This window comes from Diabrotica virgifera, chromosome 1 (assembly GCF_917563875.1).
Source record: "Diabrotica virgifera virgifera chromosome 1, PGI_DIABVI_V3a".
Lineage (NCBI taxonomy): Eukaryota > Metazoa > Arthropoda > Insecta > Coleoptera > Chrysomelidae > Diabrotica > Diabrotica virgifera.
Window position 1 is genome coordinate 174,246,366 of NC_065443.1, and position 23,758 is coordinate 174,270,123.

The window sequence follows — 23,758 nt, forward strand, 5'->3', positions numbered from 1 at the left end:
TTGTGTATTCTTGAATGATACTCAAGGGATCAGCAGAGCCGGTAATGTTAGTTAGAAGCATATGCAGTTGGTTGTAATCAAGAACGAAAGATGGAGAATTTTCAATGTACGTTTTTGCGGGTTCTAGTAGCAGTGATATAGAGTTACTACTACTTTCCGTTGAAACAGTTTTAGATTTCTCGATTTTTGGAAGAATTTTAGGCTCAAGGAACGACTTGCATTCTGCTGAAGAAAACTCAATTTCAGGTGAAGTTATATCATCAACGGTGCGCTTATGAGAGTTAGATTCTTGAACAATGTTTGTTATCGGGCTATTGTGTTTGAATCGTGAGATGCTTACGTTGGTTCTTCTAATACCTGATATATATGTTGGAAATCTGCATTGGTGGAAAGGTGGGAGATTAACATTTCTTCCGATGGTGTATGTATTTGTTGAGAAGCTGCATTACCTAGGCTGAGTAAAGATTTTTCATTATTTGAATGTTGATCTTCTAGAACTGTTGATTCGGAACACTGAGATGCTTTGTGGCCAGCCTTCTTGCAATTATAACAGATTAAACCATCTTGTGATATTAAAATCCTATTAGAGGTATTATCAAACTCAAGTAGAAATGATTCCGGAAGTGTTAAATTGTGGGGACTGATGTATATTTGTCTCCTAAAGCTGAGAATGTGGTTATATTCTGGTAAGGTGGCACTAATTTTAAGGAATGTCATAGGTGAAGCCAGTACTAAAACAATATTTTGAAATTTGTTGATTAGTATTTCATAAGGTATGGAGGGGCATACGTTGGATAGGACAATCCTCTCTGCCGGTGTTATTAATTTCCTCGCTCGAACAATTTCGCCTTGAATTTAAATGTATTCTCTGTTGGTAATGAAATCTTCTACCAGTTGTTTGCTAGATAGGTACACACAGATGCGATTGTTAGACAGTCGAGAGCAGAATATAATATTTTTATGTTGGATTATACTTACCAAGGGGATAAGGTATTCTTGGAGTTTGGTATTGTCTAGTGCATTAAAAATGATCGCGTTCTCTTTAGAAGGAAACTAAACTTTTGATGTTGCTAAAGAATATTTATGTTTGTGAGAAATTTTGTTGATATTGGATATTGGATTGCATTCTGGTAACATTATTTTCCATGGTTAAATAATTTCATTAAACACTCTTTGTCAATAAAAAGGATCCGTCCCTGACCACCTGCAAAAACAGGTATATGGGTCTGTTTCACGTCAGCTGTAATTAACGTGAAACCACTGATAACGAAAAATTGTTTATAATAGATTTAACAAACTGTCCCAATATATTAAATTCAAAACGTTTTTACAAAGAAATTAATTAAATCTTGTACACTTACAGTTTCCACTATAATTAGGCACATATTCACTGTTTTGGCCTCATTAAATTTATTTCATTCGAAGTACCTGGCCTATTTTCTTGCCCAGATATTGTACTAAATTTTTTGTTTTCTCTTTAATTACCTTTCGTTAGTACTAACTAGTCGTGGTTGTCAGTAAGTAAGAACAAATTGAATTGTTAAGTCGTTTCCTGTAGTTATCAAGTGTCGCCAAAAAACGCCGGTTTCAGTTATAGTAAAAAATAAATTAACCCTTTCTCCCTCCTTCCTTCACCTTACTAATAACTGAAGACTTCTCGACCTACCAGTTAAAATAAGGTAAGAATTTTTTTGTTATTATTTCCATACAGTCCGCTTTAAATTCGATTGCGTAATAGACCAGCATAGCCCAATCGCCACCCCATAAGTTTGGCCTTCTAGCCGGATCGTCTTGAATCAATTTCGTTGTTGCTTTGCCGGTTCAAGATCTGATCTATCGTATTTTTCGCATTGGATAAATTTATTTAAAATTATAATTGTAATCGGTATAGTATATTTGTCGTGTTAAAATCTAATTAAATCGTAGTGTACCCTTTTTTTGTCGTGTATCGAAAAACCTTGTTCTTCGGTCGACTATAGTTGGAACATTGAATTCGTGTTTTTGCTTCTGAACCCATCGCTTAGTGAAATCGATTTTGATTAAGTAAATATATTTGATTTGGATATTTTGCAAACCTAAAAATAATTTGTTTGGATTTAGTTTAATAAAATTTTAGTAATTGTTGAAAAAATATATACACCTAACTACTATTCTTGACATATTTTGGGTTTTGTTCCATTTTATTTCTTCATCATTGATAATTTTTTGAAAGAATTTCAATATTTATTATTAAACATGCCTAAAAGTCAAAACGAACTAAAATTGGAGCGATTATGCTCTAAACGTGAAACTATCTTTCGTAGGGCTCAATTATGTTACGATGCCGGGTCGGCCTTAGAAAAAGATCCAGAAAATGCCTCAAAAATGCGTAACTTTGCAGTTAGATATAGTACTTTCGAAAAAACTCTATCAGAATATGAGGAAATTGTTCAAGATATCGTTATATTAAAACAAGAGATGGAGCCAGATGCTGGCGTTGCATACCATACGCATTTAGATGCATTTTATGATCTCTACTCCAATATTGAATATTTAGCTTCATTATTAATAAATAAACCTGCTGTTTTGAGTAATAATCCCAATAGTACTAATAATTCTACTATTAAAATGCCCAAATTTGAATTAGTTAAGTTTGATGGTGAAGATATATCTCTGTGGCCTGTTTTCTATGAAAATTTCAAACAATTTGTTCATAACAAAATAGAATATCCCAAGTCCGATAAGCTACAGTATTTGTTGAGTTGTATTTCCGGGAAAGCCTTGAAAAGCTGTAGCTCAATAGAACCCATTCCTAATAATTATGACATTATTTGGAATATGCTTGTTGAAAGATATAATGATAAAAAATATTTGTTTAATCTCTATATGGATCGAATTGTTAATTTTCGCGGTTTGCAATCTAATAATCCATCATATTTGGAAATATTTTTGGAAAAGTTTGATACTAATGTTTCTGCACTAAAACGATTAAATCTCGATAATTTAGATGATCATATTTTAACTTATTTAGCTATGTTAAAATTACCACAAGATACCATAGATTCATTTGATTTAATAAGAAATAATAATGATTTACCCGCTTATGATGATTTATTGAAATTTTTACGCCAACGTAGTAAATCTCTTATTAAAAATGATAGATCAAGGAATTCCAAAAATAATTTTTCGTTTCAAAAACCGAACAAATCGTTTCATTTGCAAGAACAGAATACGTATTCCTCCATAGATTGTGTTGTTTGTAAAAAAGGCCCACATTTAATTAAAGACTGTAAGCACTTTTTAGGGCTACCATTTGAATCCAGATTTAAATTAGTGAAGGAAAATAATTTATGTTTAAATTGTTTTTCTTCAAAGCATCGAGTATCCAATTGTCCGTCAAAATTTTCTTGTGTTGTGTGCAAAGCTAGGCACCATTCCAAGTTGCATAAGCCAAATACTACTCGGCCTAATGAGAATGTTCCATTTCCCTCCACTAGTACTGAGCCTACCTCTGGTTCTTCTGATAATCCTTCTAGTTTACATGTCCGCCATTCTAAAAATATCCCAAATGAATCAGAATCGAGTTCTGTTAGTCTGTTTGGGACAATAATGGTTAAAGTTGTTGATAAATGGGGTAGTGCTCACAAGGTTAGATTTTTGTTAGATAGTGGTTCTTCTGCTAATTTTCTTACTTTTGATTGTTCCCGAAAATTAGGCCTAAGTTATTCGAAATTAAATTTGACAGTTTCTGGTATAGGAGGATCAACCACCCCGATAGTAGGTAAAACCAACATTGTTATCTTTTCCCATTTTGATAAAAAAATACAATATCCTATAGAAGTGTTGCTTATAGACACAATCTCTAATAAGTTGCCAGATCAACCAGTTGACAAAGACCGTATTAACAGTATAGAACACTTGAAATTAGCTGACCCGAATTTCTTTTTTCCTGGCAAGATAGATGGTATTTTAGGCTTATCTGTCTTTTCAAATATCATTGGTTGTAATAGAGTGTCATGCGAAGATTCTCTATCAGCTATTGAGACTAGTTTAGGTTATGTAGTCATGGGCTCAGCTGCACCAAATTTTGAAAAAATCCACACATATTTGTCTTTCGTCTGTAACCCTTTGTTGAATTTAGATTCCTTGGTCGAAAGAATGTATGAATTAGAGGATTTGCCCACTGTTACTAATAGTTCATCAGAAGATGAAATTTGTGAAAATTTATTTTTAGAAAATGTATGTAGAGATGCAGATGGTAGATACACAGTTTCATTGCCGTTCCAAAATGATCCTAATGTACTGGGTGATTCTTTTATTCTTGCTAAAAATAGATTGTTGTCCTTAGAAAATCGCCTAGCACCAAACCCAGAACTTAGAAAACTTTACTGTGATATCTTTCAAGACTATTTAGACCAAAAGCACATGAGTTTAGTTCCCATTCAAACCATTGATTCGTTGTCGTATTATATTCCCCATCATTGTGTTTTTAAATCAGATAGCCCTTCCACTCCTTGTAGAATAGTCTTTGATGCCTCTATGAAAACTAGTAAAGGACCGTCATTAAATGAAATTCTTTATAAAGGTCCAAAATTACAAAATAATCCTACCACAATATTGTTGAATTTTCGTCTTTTTCCAATCGCAATTGTCGCTGATTTGAAACAAATGTATAGGCAGGTTAAAGTGGTTGAATCTCATTGTTCGTTTCAAAGAGTTTTGTGGAGATTTGATACCAATGATCCTATTTCTATTTTCCAATTAAATACTTTAACTTTTGGAGTAAAAGCCTCACCATATCTTAGTCTCAGGGTAATAAAACAATTATGTAATGACGAATCTAAAAGTTTTCCTGATGCTATCATCCCAATTTTAAGAGATATGTATGTAGACGATTTTATTAGCAGTTTTCCAAATGTTTCTGAAGCTATAGTTACACACACTCAGTTAGTGAATTTGTTTCAAAAAGGTGGTTTTAAATTAACCAAATGGATGTCGAACTCGAACGATCTACTATCGACAATCCCCGAACCCCTTCAATTGGTCAAAACCAAACAATTTGATAAGTCAGTCTCCAAAGTGTTAGGATTGCAATGGGAAGAAAAATGTGACAATTTTAGTTTTGGGTTAGAAATACCCTCATCGACCCGTTGTACAAAAAGAAACATGCTCTCACTTGTTGCTCGTATGTTTGATCCCTTGGGATTCCTATCTCCTATAACCCTCTTGCTTAAAATTTGGATAAAGAAACTTTGGACTCTAAAGGTAGATTGGGATAGTACCGTACCAAAAGAAATCGAAATAGCATGGGAAAAGTTTCAAAATGAATTTCATGTCCTATACAAAATACAAATTCCACGCCATATAGCAGTTACACCTAATTCGTCGTTGTCTTTTGTAGGATTTTCAGACGCAAGTGCTGCTGGATACGCAGCCATTGTTTATTCCAGGGTTGTTAATTGTACAGGTCAAGTTAAAGTTACTTTACTGTACTCTCAATCTAAAGTATCTCCAATGTCTAAAATAACTCTTCCTCGATTAGAGCTTTGTGGAGCGCTTCTTCTCTCAAAGCTTCTTTCACATGCTATTGAAACTTATTCTCCTAGACATAATACTGATAAAATTTTTGCCTTAAGTGATTCCATGATTGTATTAAATTGGATAAAGTCCTCAGAGAAAAATCTCAAAATATTTGTTCAAAATAGAGTTGTTACAATTCATAAGATGGTTCCGTCAGAGTATTGGTTTTTTGTTCCTGGAAAGGAAAATGTTGTTGATTGCGCCTCTCGAGATTTGTTTCCTTCTTCGTTAGTCAACCATTCCACATGGTTTACTGGTCCAAATTGGTTACTGTTGGAGCCAGAATATTGGCCTATTCAGTCTGTCAACGGACAGGAAATTATGATTTGTGATTCTGAATATAGATCACAAACCTTCTTTGGTAATGTCACTCGTGTAATTTCTCCGCTGTATACTCTTATTGAATATTTTTCCAGTTGGTCGAAACTTTTAAATTCCACAGTATACGTATTGAGATTTCTTAGAAAATTGTCTTTAAATAAACGGATATCTCTATTTGATTTAAAAATTGCAGAAATTGAATTAATTCGAGCTGTCCAGCAAAAGCATTTTTCTGAAGAATATAAAGCCCTTTCTCAAAATCTCGTTGTAAAATCTTCCATACGTCGTTTGAATCCATTTATTGAAAATGGAATAATTAGAGTAGGTGGACGTTTGTCCAACTCCCAATGTAGTTTTGAACAAAAACATCCGATTTTGTTGCCCAAAGCCGATCTTTTAACCATTTTGTTAATAGATTATTTCCATAAATTGCATTTACATGCTGGAGCGTATTTGTTGCAAAATCTTCTGAGAACAAATTATTGGATACTATCTAGTCGTCAGGCCATCAGAAATAGAATTTGGAGATGTAATCGTTGTTTTCGTCTTAATCCTAAACCTACCTATCCTATGATGGCTGACTTACCCGCCGTAAGAGTCAATCAGGCAAAAGCCTTTTTACACACTGGTGTAGATTATACTGGTGCGTTTTCCATTACTATAGGAAAATATCGTGGCGTAAAAACTCAAAAGGCTTACGTATGTTTGTTTGTTTGTCTAAGTACGAAAGCCATACATCTTGAATTAGCCTCCTCGCTCTCTACAGATTGTTTCTTAGCCACTTTCAAAAGATTTTTATCTCGTCGTGGAAATTGTAAGGTTTTATATTCAGATAATGGCACAAATTTTGTGGGTGCCAAGAGAGTCCTCGATGAAATATATCAATTAACTACTTCAAAAACTTATAAAGATGCATTCCAACAGGAACTTAATAATACCAAAATTTCTTGGAAAATGAACGTACCTTATGGCAGTCACTTCGGTGGTATTTGGGAAAGCAATATAAAAAGTGTAAAACTTCATTTAAATAGAGTTGTGGGGAATCAAATCCTTACTTACGAAGAATTTTTAACTGTTCTGACACAAATCGAGTGTCTTTTGAATTCGCGTCCTCTTTGTGTTCAAAGTAACGACCCTGAAAATCCAGTCGCGCTGACTCCATCGCATTTTTTATGTACAGAACCTTTAGTGTCATTACCCTCGATGGATATTGATCTTGATAAAAATATGAGTACTTTGAAAAGATATAAATTATTAGATTGCATTGTTCAACATTATTGGAAAAGATGGCATTCAGAATATTTGTCTTCTATGCAGTCTCGTTTAAAATGGAACACTAACTCGAACCCTCCCAAAGAGGGAATGGTAGTTATAATAAAAAATGAAACTATCCCACCTTTACAGTGGCCTCTGGCAGTCATAGAGACTTTGTATCCTGGAAAAGATGGGATTGTTCGAATCGTAAAAGTGCGAACCAAGCACGGTAGTTACATGCGCCCAGTCGTTAAACTGTGTCCTCTACCCAGTCAATAAACTGGAGAGGATTTTTTTATTTTATTTGATAGTTAAAATTTTAGTTTAGGGTGATGGGTTCATGTGCAGACTTAGCATATTAAAATTAAATTAGTTTTCGTTGATTTTTCGTTTATTTTAAAAATAAACTCGGGGGGGCAGGATGTTTTGGCCTCATTAAATTTATTTCATTCGAAGTACCAGGTCTATTTTCTTGCCCAGATATTGTACTAAATTTTTTGTTTTCTCTTTAATTACCTTTCGTTAGTACTAACTAGTCGTGGTTGTCAGTAAGTAAGAACAAATTGAATTGTTAAGTCGTTTCCTGTAGTTATCAAGTGTCGCCAAAAAACGCCGGTTTCAGTTATAGTAAAAAATAAATTAACCCTTTCTCCCTCCTTCCTTCACCTTACTAATAACTGAAGACTTCTCGACCTACCAGTTAAAATAAGGTAAGAATTTTTTTGTTATTATTTCCATACAGTCCGCTTTAAATTCGATTGCGTAATAGACCAGCATAGCCCAATCGCCACCCCATTCACAATTTATTACTTTGTTTCATCGCTTAAAAATAACAATTTTACGGAGCTCGTGTTAGGAACAACATTTCTTATCTTTATGCAGGGCCACACTCATGCGTGACGTTTATTGTTTTTGAAGTGAAAACTTTTTAGGGACGTTGTGCGATTTTTGGATAGGGCAAAAAGCATTGAATTGGCGACCGTCATCGCGACCGTCATCGCGACTGTCATCGCGACCGTCATCGCGACCATCATCGCTTATGCTATATATTATGTGTATGTATATATAAATTGTGCAGAGGTATTTAAATTTAAAATAAATGTAAGACCTATTTTATAATGGGGAAAAGGATTGATTTCGCGACCATTATCGCGACCGTCATCGCTTCGGCGAAATAAAAGTTGTACATATATAGATATATTATGTATATATTGTTATATTTCTATTTGATATGAAAATTAAAATTTGATAATTATAGACAAAATTCAATTTAATATAAAATATTTTCAATTTTCTCAACCACGGGCATATAAATTTAGAACAACCTGTATACAACAAATTGTTATATTTAATTTTAAGAAGTGATTAAATAAGACTCAAGTGAAATCGATAATAGGTAATTATGTTTGTTCGCGGAAGGATCGATCATTAGCCGATGCTAAATAAGACTAAGTGGAAATAGAGAATAGGTCATTAAAATTTGCATATAGTAGAAAGTAATTTTAGAATGGGAATTAACTATTTTCTTTGAAATCCATTAAGCATATTTAGAAAGTTTAAAAATTGGTTTTGAGGAATACTGCGAATGAGAGTTGGTGGTGGAATTTTGATTTGTGAATCTGGAAGGGATATTTAGAAAGTAGGTGAATGAATGACAAAGTGGGATCAGAATGTTTTGAGCTGTCGAGAAGTGAAGTCGAGTAGTAGACGGTAGTGTACGGAGAGTGAAAAAGCCGGTAGTTCCGTGAGGTTGGAGTATCTATCGTGGAACGAGAAGTAGGCCAGGTCGAGAGTAAAAGAACCTCCTTGAGCCAAGAGTGTCCCGGTAGCTGATAGCAGTTTCGAGAAAGGTAGAACACAGCATCACGACAGACGCAGGAACGAGAGCTATTCGAGCTAGTTTTTCAAAGGAGAACATTACTGGAAGCCAGGACGAGGTTTGATCGCAGCCAAGGATAGCAGGAAACGGGTCTTGTGTGAGGACACTTTCAGTTCACCAGGAAAAGGTCAGTCTCATTTGTTTGGACATGAATGTATGGGTTTTTCGTATTAAATTCCACATAAAAAATTGAATAACATAATCAATAATATCAGAAAAGCTTCATCAAACTTAAATAGAGTTGTTCCTAATAACTCCTAATAGTTAAATGTTAATAAAAACTTTCAATTGAAAACCAAAAGGAAATAAGATTCCCATTTGTAAATGTTATGTTTAAGAATAATAAGAAATAGCAAATATTAAGCATTGATTGCCTTTTAAATAAAATAAAAAATATTTTGATTATAATTGTAACCCATATGTGTATTTTTTTTACTCTTTTCTTTTCTATCCCGATTAGGAACCATTAAGAAATATTTAGAAGCCACGAAAGAAAGTAATTAATTTATAATTCGCCCTGAGATTGAAAACATATTGATATGTGATCTGGTTAATTAATTAGATTAGTATTAATACATTGATTAAATTAAGTGACATATAAGAATATTATCTCATATCAATAATCAAGATCACAACAACTGGCGCCCAACGTGGAGCATTGTAAAGTATTTCTAGTGGCAAATTTGAAGGATAGAAAGAGTAAAGCCGGTATTTGAAAATTTATATGCCTGTGGTAAAAAGTGAGATACTTACATTTGATAACATAAAATTTTAGATCTCTTTAGGTACAAATTTTACATAACTGATTTAATATTTTATTTTTACGATATTTACATTTGATATATTTATTGACAATTTATAATATTTGGGTGAGAAAAAGTCGTTTTGGTAACATACTAGTAAAATTTCATATTTGGCGGGGACAGTACTTCTTGAAAACAAATGTCTGTGACAAGAAGCCAAAGCAAAGACAATAAAAAACAAAAAGAACATTCAAATCAAGAGGAAAATTCAGACCAAGAAGATATTTTAGACACAACAATCATGGAAACAGGAAAAAAAGAATTGTCAGAATTAGAAAAGATATTACAACTTATGCAACTCCAGTCACAAAAAATGGATGAAGCAAAACGAACAATGGATAAAAATCAGGAAGAAACATCAAAGAAAATGGATGAATCATAACAAAAAATGGATCAAAAAATGGATGAAACAAAAAGAATAATGCAAGAAAATCAGAAGGAAACAAAACAAGCCATAGAAGAGAACAACAAGAAAATGGAGGAACGCATAGAAAAGTATGAAATGAAAATTAAAGATCACATGCAAGAACAAGAAATGAGATTGAAGGATCACATGAAAGAACAAGAAATGAAAACTCAAAATAAAATAAAGGAGTTAACGAATGGCCAGAAAAAGGAACTAGAAAATTTGGAAAATAAGTTGGAAAATGCTATTCAAGTAGACAGAGAAGAAGTGGAAAAAAGAATCACAGAAATAGAAAAACAAGTCACCGAAAACAGGACGCAACAGAATGTCGGAGAAAGAAGAGAAATGGTTATACATAGCACAGATGACGTGAAGATAAGGTTTGGCGGGGATGTAAGAAGATTACACCCAGTGCCGTTCATAAATAGCCTGAAAAAGAAAATACAGCACATCGGAAATTTCGAAACAGCAAAAGAAACTATCAGAAACCATCTCAAATATGAAGCAAGCCTATGGTTCGATAGTAAAGAAGAAGAATTCAGCAATTGGCAACAATTTGAACAAAAATTTTTGAATTATTTCTGGGGAAAAGTCCAACAATTGGAAATTAACAAGGAATTGCAAAATGGGAAATACAATGATAGGATGGGGGTATCAGAAAGGACATATGCTTTACAAATTTACAATAATGCAAAGCATTTACAATATAATTACTCATCGGAACAATTAGTCGAACTGATTGCAAGACATTTCGAGGAAACGCTGGAAGACCATATCACATTGCAAAATTACAAAGACATAGATAGTTTATGCCAATTCCTACAAATAAGAGAATCACGTCTAAGAGAAAGAAAATCAAGAAGGTCGCGAGAAGATTACAGGCCCCGAGAAACACAAGATTACAGAGATAGAAATCAAAATAGGAGGGACTATACAAGACGAGATTTTAATCCCAGAAGGGAAAACGAAAATAGAGACAACGGAAGAGGAAATTATGAACAAAGAAATAGGCAATGGAATGAGGATAGAAATCGAGAATACCAGAATAGAAACACCACACGCTCAAATCAAGAAAACAGAAATAATGGTAGACAAAATGAACAGGGATATCGAGAAAACCGAAACAGATCCGACAGACCAAGAGAAAATAGAAGAGAAGTAAATAATACCCAGACAGATGAATATGACGGAGAGAGACAGTATGACGAAAATATAAACAACGATGAGCAACCGGCGTCTTTTCACGACGGCGCTCACTAAAAACCAAAAATCAAACAGGAATCTTTTGTCACCCCAAGGAGTTTATTAAATTGGCAGGAAACAACGAAAAGAAAAATGGAGTTAATTTAAAATTTGTGGATGGATTTATCAACGAGAAACCAATTAAAATTATGATAGACACTGGATCTGAAATAACATTGGTCAACAGAAAACTAATAGAAGAAGTTAACTTAACAAATTTAATTTACAAAATACCTAGGGTAAATTTAGTGGGCGCAAACAAACGGACATTGGCAACTATAAATGAAGGCATACGAGTAATGGTACGACTGGGTAAGAATATGTATGCACTACAATGTGTAATAATGCCAAACATGTCACATGACATGATAGTAGGAGTTGACGAATTGGCAGAAAAACATGTAGTGATAGATTTTAAAAATAATACGATGAAACTAACAGAAGAAAAAGAAAAAGAACAGGACAAGGAACATGAGAAACAAAATACGGACGAATCAGGTAAAGAACAAACAGTGGAAATGAATTTGGCAGCGAAGCAAGGACAAAGAAAAAAAAGGAGAAAAGGTCAGAAAAAGATAAAAGAAAATGAAACCTGTGGCTCCTCAAAAGAAGAGTTGAGCCCAGAAGAAGAAAATTTGGGAGTATCAGAAACAAAGGAAACCTGGGATTCCTCAAAAGAAGAGACGAGCTCAGGAGAAGAAGAAATAAAGCAAAAAAATGAAAGTGAAAAGAATATGATTGAAACAGTCGTATTTGAAGAGGAGGTATATGCAAACGAGGATGCAGAATGCACGGTAAACATGTGTGAAGAATCTGAAAAAAAAGACAGAAAATTGATATGTGGAGAAGGGAAAGAAAAGGAATTGCGGTTGATGTTAAGAAACTACGAAAATTTGATAAATGAGGAAAACAGAGTGGCGAAAAAGTACGAACATTCATTTGAGGTGAAAAACTTGGGAAATTTTCGATCAAAGACTTACCCGATTCCATACAAGTATCGACAAGAGGTGAAAGAAGAAATAAATAAAATGTTGGAAGATCAAATCATCGAAAGATGTGATTCACCGTATGTTAACCCGATTGTGATAGTAAAGAAAAGCAATGGAGAATTGAGATTATGTTTAGATGCCAGGAATATCAACCAGCACACTGTATCACAATATGAATCACCTCTAAACATCGAGGCCATTTTTGGAAGAATCACCGGGTCACACATATTTTCGAAAATTGACTTAAAACACAGTTTTTGGTTGATACCGTTAGCTGAAAAGTGTAGAAACTACACCGCTTTTTCTATTGATGGTATTGTCTACCGGTTTAAGGTAGTGCCATTTGGATTGCAGAGTGCTTGTGCTGCACTCGTCCGAGCTCTACATACCATTTTGAATCGCCATGAAGATTTCATAGTTCATTATATCGATGATTTATTAATTTTTTCACAAGATACTCAGAGTCATCTGGAACACATAGAAATAATTCTGAAAGAATTGGACACAGCGGGATTGAAATTAAACATTGAAAAATGTCAATTTTTTCAAAAAGAAGTCATTTATTTGGGTTTTCAATTGGACACCAAAACAGTAAGATTAGCCGAAGACAGAGTCAAGCTCATAGATGAATACCCAAGACCAACGAATTTGAAAACATTGAGAGGTTTTCTTGGCACGATCAATTATTTTAAAAAGCTGATTCCCGATTTGAGCCAAAAGGAAATCCCTCTGATAAAATTGCTTAAAAAAGGAATAAAATGGAATTGGAAAGAAGAACAGGAGGAAGCTTTCGAAACATTAAAACGAGAATTCTCAAAAGGAACGAAAATATACCACCCCATTTACAATTTACCTTTTATACTCCGAACTGATGCGTCCATACAAAAATTTGCAGGAGTTCTGTCTTAAATACAAAACGACCAAGAAGTACCGATATGTTTTATATCTCGAGTGACTAAAACACATGAGAGAAAATATAGTGTTACAGAATTGGAGTTTGCCAGTGTACTATATTGCGTAAACAAATTGAGGTTTTACTTATTGGGAGCAAAATTCACAATCGAAACAGACCATGCAGCTTTAGTACATATCATGAAGAATAGATTAGTAAATAATAGAATACATAGAGGCATTCTATTATTACAGGAGTATGATTTTGAGTTCCGATATATAAAAGGAAAAGACAACATAATAGCCGACGCTCTAACACGGGATGAGGACACCGGAAAAAAGGAAACAGTTACTCTACAGGTGGGACTAAATAGATTAATACAAGAAGAAGGGATATATTCGTTAAATGAGATAAGGACAAACCAGGAAGACCTAGAGGAAAGAGAGAAAAGAAGAGCGGAAGTAGAAAATAACATATATTTTAAGAGAATAGACGGAAAGGAACTATATTTAGTGACACAGACATTGGCCGAAAAGATAATAAAGAAATTACATGAGGACAATGGGCATATCGGTAGCAGAAAAGTTTGGCTCGTTTTTAGGGAAAATTACATAAGCCGACAGGATTACCGCATTGCAAAGGAAATTACCCAGAAGTGCGATGTATGTCAAAAATTTAAGAGTCGGAATTTCAAAAACGAAAATGTTGCCAAAAATATTGAAGCCCGAAACAAACTAGACATTGTAGCAATAGATATGTTAAGCGATCTAATTATGACCACTAAAAGGAACAAACATATTCTGGTAATGGTGGAGTATCGACAAGAGGTGAAAGAAGAAATAAATAAAATGTTGGAAGATCAAATCATCGAAAGATGTGATTCACCGTATGTTAACCCGATTGTGATAGTAAAGAAAAGCAATGGAGAATTGAGATTATGTTTAGATGCCAGGAATATCAACCAGCACACTGTATCACAATATGAATCACCTCTAAACATCGAGGCCATTTTTGGAAGAATCACCGGGTCACACATATTTTCGAAAATTGACTTAAAACACAGTTTTTGGTTGATACCGTTAGCTGAAAAGTGTAGAAACTACACCGCTTTTTCTATTGATGGTATTGTCTACCGGTTTAAGGTAGTGCCATTTGGATTGCAGAGTGCTTGTGCTGCACTCGTCCGAGCTCTACATACCATTTTGAATCGCCATGAAGATTTCATAGTTCATTATATCGATGATTTATTAATTTTTTCACAAGATACTCAGAGTCATCTGGAACACATAGAAATAATTCTGAAAGAATTGGACACAGCGGGATTGAAATTAAACATTGAAAAATGTCAATTTTTTCAAAAAGAAGTCATTTATTTGGGTTTTCAATTGGACACCAAAACAGTAAGATTAGCCGAAGACAGAGTCAAGCTCATAGATGAATACCCAAGACCAACGAATTTGAAAACATTGAGAGGTTTTCTTGGCACGATCAATTATTTTAAAAAGCTGATTCCCGATTTGAGCCAAAAGGAAATCCCTCTGATAAAATTGCTTAAAAAAGGAATAAAATGGAATTGGAAAGAAGAACAGGAGGAAGCTTTCGAAACATTAAAACGAGAATTCTCAAAAGGAACGAAAATATACCACCCCATTTACAATTTACCTTTTATACTCCGAACTGATGCGTCCATACAAAAATTTGCAGGAGTTCTGTCTTAAATACAAAACGACCAAGAAGTACCGATATGTTTTATATCTCGAGTGACTAAAACACATGAGAGAAAATATAGTGTTACAGAATTGGAGTTTGCCAGTGTACTATATTGCGTAAACAAATTGAGGTTTTACTTATTGGGAGCAAAATTCACAATCGAAACAGACCATGCAGCTTTAGTACATATCATGAAGAATAGATTAGTAAATAATAGAATACATAGAGGCATTCTATTATTACAGGAGTATGATTTTGAGTTCCGATATATAAAAGGAAAAGACAACATAATAGCCGACGCTCTAACACGGGATGAGGACACCGGAAAAAAGGAAACAATTACTCTACAGGTGGGACTAAATAGATTAATACAAGAAGAAGGGATATATTCGTTAAATGAGATAAGGACAAACCAGGAAGACCTAGAGGAAAGAGAGAAAAGAAGAGCGGAAGTAGAAAATAACATATATTTTAAGAGAATAGACGGAAAGGAACTATATTTAGTGACACAGACATTGGCCGAAAAGATAATAAAGAAATTACATGAGGACAATGGGCATATCGGTAGCAGAAAAGTTTGGCTCGTTTTTAGGGAAAATTACATAAGCCGACAGGATTACCGCATTGCAAAGGAAATTACCCAGAAGTGCGATGTATGTCAAAAATTTAAGAGTCGGAATTTCAAAAACGAAAATGTTGCCAAAAATATTGAAGCCCGAAACAAACTAGACATTGTAGCAATAGATATGTTAAGCGATCTAATTATGACCACTAAAAGGAACAAACATATTCTGGTAATGGTGGATGTGTTTTCAAAATACGTAAAATTATATAGTTGCCGCACCACAAAGGGGGAAGAAATATTAAGAAAAATCGACAATTTTATAGCCATAGTAGGAACACCAAAAAAGATTCTACTGGACAATGCAACGTATTTCCGAAATGATCGTTTCAAGGGACAACTTCGAGAACGAGGAATAGAGACAAATTTTGTCAGCATCAGGCATCCACAGAGTAATCCTTCGGAACGATTCATACAGGAAGTGACGAAATTTCTTCGCATTGCAACAGATGGTCAACATCGCCACTGGGACAGGAAAATGGCGGAAATAGAAAGGTATCTAAATACAATTCCGAGCACAGTAACAAAAGAGACCCCAGAATACATCATGAAGGGTGTACTGCCGATAAGGCCATGGGAAGACCAAGAGCCAAAAGAATATCAACAGGTGATTGAAACCGTACAGAGAAGATTACGGCGAAGCAACGAAAAATATATCCAAAGACAGGAACAAAATAGAAAAAGAAGACCAGTGACTTTCCAAAAGGGTGAAAAAGTACTCGTGAGGGCATTACGAGTATCAAATCTTCTTGGGGGCATTTGCGCAAAGTTGATGCCTGTTTTCGAAGGCCCGTATATCGTGAATAATGAAAATGGGATAAATAGTTATGAGTTGAGGCACAGGAACTCGGAAAAGATCCGAGGAATTTATAATATTCACGATGTATACAAATATCACGAATAAAAGACAGAATTACATGAAGTAGATAGTAAGTTAGGATATAAGACGTAGATTAAAGTAAGGAAATATACAGGGAGTTGGTTTTGCCTCGAGAAAATTTATTTAAAAATGCAGATAAATTTTATCGAATACAAGGCGGGGATTTGTTATATTTCTATTTGATATGAAAATTAAAATTTGATAATTATAGACAAAATTCAATTTAATATAAAATATTTTCAATTTTCTCAACCACGGGCATATAAATTTAGAACAACCTGTATACAACAAATTGTTATATTTAATTTTAAGAAGTGATTAAATAAGACTCAAGTGAAATCGATAATAGGTAATTATGTTTGTTCGCGGAAGGATCGATCATTAGCCGATGCTAAATAAGACTAAGTGGAAATAGAGAATAGGTCATTAAAATTTGTATATAGTAGAAAGTAATTTTAGAATGGGAATTAACTATTTTCTTTGAAATCCATTAAGCATATTTAGAAAGTTTAAAAATTGGTTTTGAGGAATACTGCGAATGAGAGTTGGTGGTGGAATTTTGATTTGTGAATCTGGAAGGGATATTTAGAAAGTAGGTGAATTAATGACAAAGTGGGATCAGAATGTTTTGAGCTGTCGAGAAGTGAAGTCGAGTAGTAGACGGTAGTGTACGGAGAGTGAAAAAGCCGGTAGTTCCGTGAGGTTGGAGTATCTATCGTGGAACGAGAAGTAGGCCAGGTCGAGAGTAAAAGAACCTCCTTGAGCCAAGAGTGTCCCGGTAGCTGATAGCAGTTTCGAGAAAGGTAGAACACAGCATCACGACAGACGCAGGAACGAGAGCTATTCGAGCTAGTTTTTCAAAGGAGAACATTACTGGAAGCCAGGACGAGGTTTGATCGCAGCCAAGGATAGCAGGAAACGGGTCTTGTGTGAGGACATTTTCAGTTCACCAGGAAAAGGTCAGTCTCATTTGTTTGGACATGAATGTATGGGTTTTTCGTATTAAATTCCACATAAAAAATTGAATAACATAATCAATAATATCAGAAAAGCTTCATCAAACTTAAATAGAGTTGTTCCTAATAACTCCTAATAGTTAAATGTTAATAAAAACTTTCAATTGAAAACCAAAAGGAAATAAGATTCCCATTTGTAAATGTTATGTTTAAGAATAATAAGAAATAGCAAATATTAAGCATTGATTGCCTTTTAAATAAAATAAAAAATATTTTGATTATAATTGTAACCCATATGTGTATTTTTTTTACTCTTTTCTTTTCTATCCCGATTAGGAACCATTAAGAAATATTTAGAAGCCACGAAAGAAAGTAATTAATTTATAATTCGCCCTGAGATTGAAAACATATTGATATGTGATCTGGTTAATTAATTAGATTAGTATTAATACATTGATTAAATTAAGTGACATATAAGAATATTATCTCATATCAATAATCAAGATCACAACAATATATATATATATATATATATATATATATATATATATATATATATATATATATATATATATATATATATATATATATATATATATCGATAAAAGGTACGTTGTCGCCTCGCGGTGAAAACTATGACGACCTCGCCTCACCGTTTTGTAGTTCTTTTTTTCAAAAAATATATGCATATATACAATGAGGGGAACTTTCTAATTAAGAATCTCTAAAGAGGGGAAACGATTTTAAATGTTTTTTTTATATATAAATTTACGGTGAAATACAATGCGCTGTCGCCTCATAACTATATATGACTAAGAATGAAAGCCGGTAAGTTGTTGCCTCAGACGGCGTTGCCAAATATTGGAAAATGAATAAAGGATTGAATGGGTCGAACTTTGGTGCTCAGCGAGAGGTAGGTATTTATTACGGATATAGGTAAAGAAATAGTGGGAATTGGTTTACATGTTCTATTGTTGTTTACACTAAAAATAAAAGATAGTTATTTTTTATATTTTAAATAAGCTTAAGATATGAACATGGTTTGTTTGGATTATATGTTTAAAAAAAATTTATTAGTAGATATTCCAAAGCTAGTATTTTGCAATAAATTAAGCTAAGCCAAGTTATTTTGTGTGAATTATTGCTCTTATACAGTAAAATTATAAAGGCTCTTAACGATATAATTTATTATTTGCAGTAAACATATTACCTATCTCACAGAAAAAAGAGTCAACGGTTTATTTAAAAATTTTTATTAAAAATCAGTGAACTAGTATACATAGCTGTAAAAATGTTCCAACAAAACGTATTCTTACAGCAAAGTGTACGAAAATAATCCATAAGGTGGTGAAGGTGGGGTGGTTTTAGGGGCGAAAATGGTTTTCTGAAATTTCTGGCTAAACAATGCATCGTTTAAAAAAATTCAACGCAAAAGCTGTGGGCGGTAAAAACGTCTACAATTTGTGTAGTGGTCTTTTTATCCTAATCTCAAAAAATTTTGAGAAAAACTCAAAACTAGGTTTTTAGGTACCTATTTAATTTTTTTCTTCTACAAAAATGATTTCATTATGTTTTGTTTAAATGTCAAACCCTTTAATTGAGGCGTTGGTTAGATGTTTATTATATCTAAGAATAAAAAAAAATTATAAAAATAGCAACAAAAAGTAAAAAAAATATTTCTATATTTTCACTTAAGAATCATATAAAAAACTTACATATGCCATACATATTTTATTTTTATAAGATGTTGAATTTTTGATTTTATAATATTGGAATTCATCTTTTTATCTTGATGGAGATACGCCATCTTGAATATAATTTGAAAAGTGTTCTCTTAAAAGGTTTGTTTTTTAATATTTCTTCTTTGTGGAGGCACATATGAATCGCATTCGGAATCTTCCCTTGCTTGGTTTTTTGATGCTTTGAGTAGTTTTTTTTATTTGGATAGTACTTATCGTCACTGTCCGTTTTAAATTCTTTACTTGTTTGAGCCAGAACGTTATCTTTTGCAACCAATGCTTTACTTTTTTTTAACTTTTTGCATACCTGCAATACTTGGAAAATTAATATTCGTATTTTGAAGATTGCTTTTTTTATTTTCTTCCGCATTTCTCATTCGTGGTGAAAATCTAGTTCTTCAAGCGATTTTCTTTTATATTCTAAAGGAAGAGAATCCCTTTCCATTACTATTAAAAATTTTGACAATTTTACGGTTTGATAAATGTCAGCAGGTAATTCATAACATTCATCATGCATTTTTTCGTCATGCCCCATAAACTTGACAAATTCTTTAGGTTTAATTTTTGGACATACTTAAAATTTGTGCTACTGTTGCAATATTTTTGCGTAATTTGTTGCTTGATATAGCTTCAGAGTTTGTTAAAATCATTTTGCTTGTCAATTTACGGATCGAAACATCCCCTTTGTCCCATTTTAGCTTACTGCCTGGAACTGCAAACATATAGTTATTAACGTCGGACGACGTCAGACATGTATTTATGTCTATGTTTTATTAACAGAGTATTAGTAATCATGGAGCGTATGTAATACTTAAGTAGTTATTATAATATGGAACTGAACAAGTCTATGCCCCAAAGGATCATGAAGACGAAAGGATAGGAAAATTCTAACCAGTTATTAATTTAATCCTAAAAAATAAAAAATTCATTATATTATGTGACTTTATTACAAAAGTAAGAACATAAATGATTTTTCTGGAACAGCAGTAGGAAAAAAAATAACAGTTATGACAAAGGATAAACACGGATATACCTACTATCGAAATTACAGAAAGTTGAAAAACACTAAAATGAACCTGAATGGCTTAACACAAATAAAAAAACTATGTAAAACCAAAATAAATATCTTTATGTGGGTGACATGAAAACGGGAGTCAATCTAAGTAAATTTCTATGAAACCTTGCAACATTTTTGGAAGTAAAATAACAACAGCTCAAGAATCTTTACCAGAACACACTGGAATTTTGTGTCCTCTCGTAAGTGCCTTTTCTCCTTCAGTTAAAACATTTTCAAAATCACTGAAATCCGTTTATCTTTCGTTACTAGATTGCTGACTTTTTAAATACTGAACATCACCTATTCGTCTTCTGTTAAAAATAATGGCTAATGCTAGAGCATAGTTAACTAAATTTGTATGTTTCAACATTATCAATATTGCCCTCAAAAGTCTTCTGACACTTCACACCAATTTTAATACTTTCTTCTCAAAATATTTTAATATCACTTAGTGGTACTAGCTTTGGCAATTTTTGTTCTTGAATATCTTTGTTAGCGAGAGAAGCAATTTCCAAACTCCAACGATTTGTCAGCAACGTTTTCAAATTATGTATTTATAGCCCTTGGCCAATTCCTGTATTTGTCTTTCTGTTGTACACGTAAAATCAGCTGATTCTTTTAGTATTAAATGGAGGTGTTCATAGCAACATAGTTTTAGGTACGTACCCAAGTGCAACGCGATAATACGAGTAGGAGAACTGAAGGTCTTTTTAAAACTATTGTATACATATAAAACTAAAGACTAAGTAGTTTCGTGTTGCAACAAAATTGAAAATGCTTATTAATTTTTGATTTACATGTTTACTCTGATTGGAGTACGAAGGGAACCATTCTCGTTGGGACTTTACCTCGCTGAGCAGATGAGACGTGGATTATAAATTGTAAAATTCCCTCATCTTCCTTAGTCTTAGCATCCGTTATGGCTTGCAAATTTTAGAAGCCTCAAAGGTATAACCAGAGAAGGTTCCCATTGTTTTCAATCTGGTAGGATGTGGAGCAACATTTTTGGTGTTGTTTTATGTGCTATTAGTTTGAAAACTTAGTATTTTGCTAGCAGTTGCCGCTAGGGCATCCCAGCCATTTCGTTCGTTGCAATTCGTGACTGCACGAACTGTAGAGGCGCTTGCAGCGCTCTATGATTGGACTAGAATATGATGCGCCTGTAGTTTCGCGTTGCAACGAAATTGAAAATGGTTATTCATTTTTGATATATAAAACTCTTGGAGCACTTGAGATCGTCAAAATTTTTGGGTCTTAAGATATGCTTTAAAGCAATCGTATTATTATTTACCATCGTTCTATACTTAATAATAAATATAGAGAGGGTTCGCATTCTTCCACTACATGCATAGTTTATAACCTCTCTCTTATGATTTTTTAAGTAAGAATTATCAAAATTAACGTAAATGTAAATGCTATACATCTTTCGTTTTGTAGAAGACTCTTGTTCCTTAACATTTAATTTGGGGACAACGTTTTTTGGATCCATTACACATGCTGTAAGGGTTTGCGATTCAGAAACTTAATTATTACTGGAACCACCATGGTTTTTTGCTTGCAAATTCTGTAATGTCATTTATAATGATACCGTCATTTGCTAATAGTCTAGCTAGAAGGCTTATACGACATAATCAATAAAGTTACAGAAGTGAGTCAGCGTTATGGACTGAATCCTAATTTTAAGGAACCTAAATATATGAGGATCAGGAAAGATAACGCATCAGTTGAAGGGCTAGAAAAAATCGTAAACAAATAGGCACAAACATGCAAATTACCTATAAGGATATTAATCTGGTGAGCAATATCAATGGTAAATAAAATAAATAATAAAATAAGGGTACTTCGATGATATGTATTTCCCGTGTTTTCTTTACATCGCCATCTATCAAGATCTTATTTTCAGTTATTTTGTTCGTTTCATGTCTTGTCAATTTATTTTTGTTAGTTTCTCATTTTATCGTCCTATATTTTTTTTGCTTGAAATATTACTGTTGTCATTTCTATTCAAACATTTTAATGTCAGAATACGGGTTTTTCTTTCAGAGCAGAACTAGTAAACTTCTGATGTTGGATAGTGTTTTGTTGTTTTATTTTTGAGATTTTTGAAACTGTTGCTATTACTGCTCAATGATAAATTCCTATACGAAATTTACTTAGATTGACTCCCGTTTGCATGTCACCCACATAAAGATATTTATTTTGGTTTTACATAGTTTTTTTATTTGTGTTAAGCCATTTTAGTGTTTTTCAACTTTCTGTAATTTCGATAGTAGGTATATCAGTGTTTATCCTTTGTCATAACTGTTATTTTTTTTCCTACTGCTGTTCCAGAAAAAATCATTTATGTTCTTACTTTTGTAATAAAGTCACATAATATAATGAATTTTTTATTTTTTAGGATTAAATTAATGACTGGTTAGAATTTTCCTATCCTTTCGTCTTCATGATCATTTGGGGCATAGACTTGTTCAGTTCCATATTATAATAACTACTTAAGTATTACATACGCTCCATGATTACTAATACTCTGTTTGTAATTTTTATTAATTCCTATGCGACCAGCTAACACATTTTATTCCGGCATGCTCTCTCTCTTATAGAACTTGTTTATACAGGGTGTCCAGAAACTCTACCTACAAACGAAGAGAGCCGATTCCTCAGATATTTTCCTAAGACAATTTAACCCAATTCACCTAGTCCGAAAATGTTTTCTAAGGAAGCTAGAGCTCTTGGAAAATGGCATCTAGTAATTAGTTTTTCTTAAATACCTCCAAAACGCTTCTATTTAGAAAAACGAAATTTGGTAAGCCTATTCATCTTCCAGGGATAAATCGATTCCATCCATTGTGAATTTTTAGTACCGGTCATAGGCGTCCATTTTGGGTAGGGCAACAGTTATTTTATAGCATAACATTTTGTCTTTAGCGTTTAAGTATTTTTGACTCTGGATTTTTAAATTGTGAGGTATTGTAGAATTAAAAGATACTCTTGCTTTAATTCGGTAGGACACATCGATTTCTAGAAAAATTTATTTGAAAATTTTTCGTTTTTTTAATTTGAAAAGAATTAAAAAAAACGGTGTATTTTACCAACTTGAAGCAAGAGTAACTTTTAGTACCAGAATACCTCATAATTTAATAATCTAGTGTCAAAAATGCTTAAAAATGAAAAAAAAAAGTTATGCGATAAAATAACCGTTGACCTACCCAAAACGAACGCATATGACCGGTACTAAAAATTTGCAATTAATGAAACCGATTCATCTCTGGGATATAAACAAACGTACCAGTTTTCGTTTTCTAAATAGTTTTTTTTAATTTCTTTTTAATTCAAGAAACGAAAAATTTTCAAATCGATGTATCTAGAAAATTGTATATTCTATGGACTTAAAGCAAGAGTACCTATTAGTACTGAAATAATTCACAATTTAATAATCCATAGTTAAAAAT

General features: G+C 33.1%; 1 protein-coding gene across 1 annotated transcript; it reads left to right on the forward strand.

Annotated features, from left to right (window-relative positions):
- The first annotated feature begins 2,235 nt into the window (after positions 1-2,235).
- On the forward strand, positions 2,236-22,718 carry LOC126892090 (uncharacterized). Its single transcript, XM_050661528.1, has 3 exons — positions 2,236-2,638; positions 4,949-5,920; positions 22,708-22,718. The coding sequence occupies exons 1-3, from the start codon at positions 2,236-2,238 to the stop codon at positions 22,716-22,718; spliced, it is 1,386 nt and encodes a 461-aa protein (XP_050517485.1).
- Positions 22,719-23,758: the final 1,040 nt, after the last annotated feature.

Coding starts and splice junctions, on each gene's coding strand:
- LOC126892090 (XM_050661528.1), top strand. CDS start 2,236: ATGCCTAAAAGTCAAAACGAACTAAAATTGGAGCGATTATGCTCTAAA. Junction 2,639..4,948: donor TGAATTAGTTAAGTTTGATG/GTGAAGATATAT, acceptor TGTTTCAAAAAG/GTGGTTTTAAATTAACCAAA.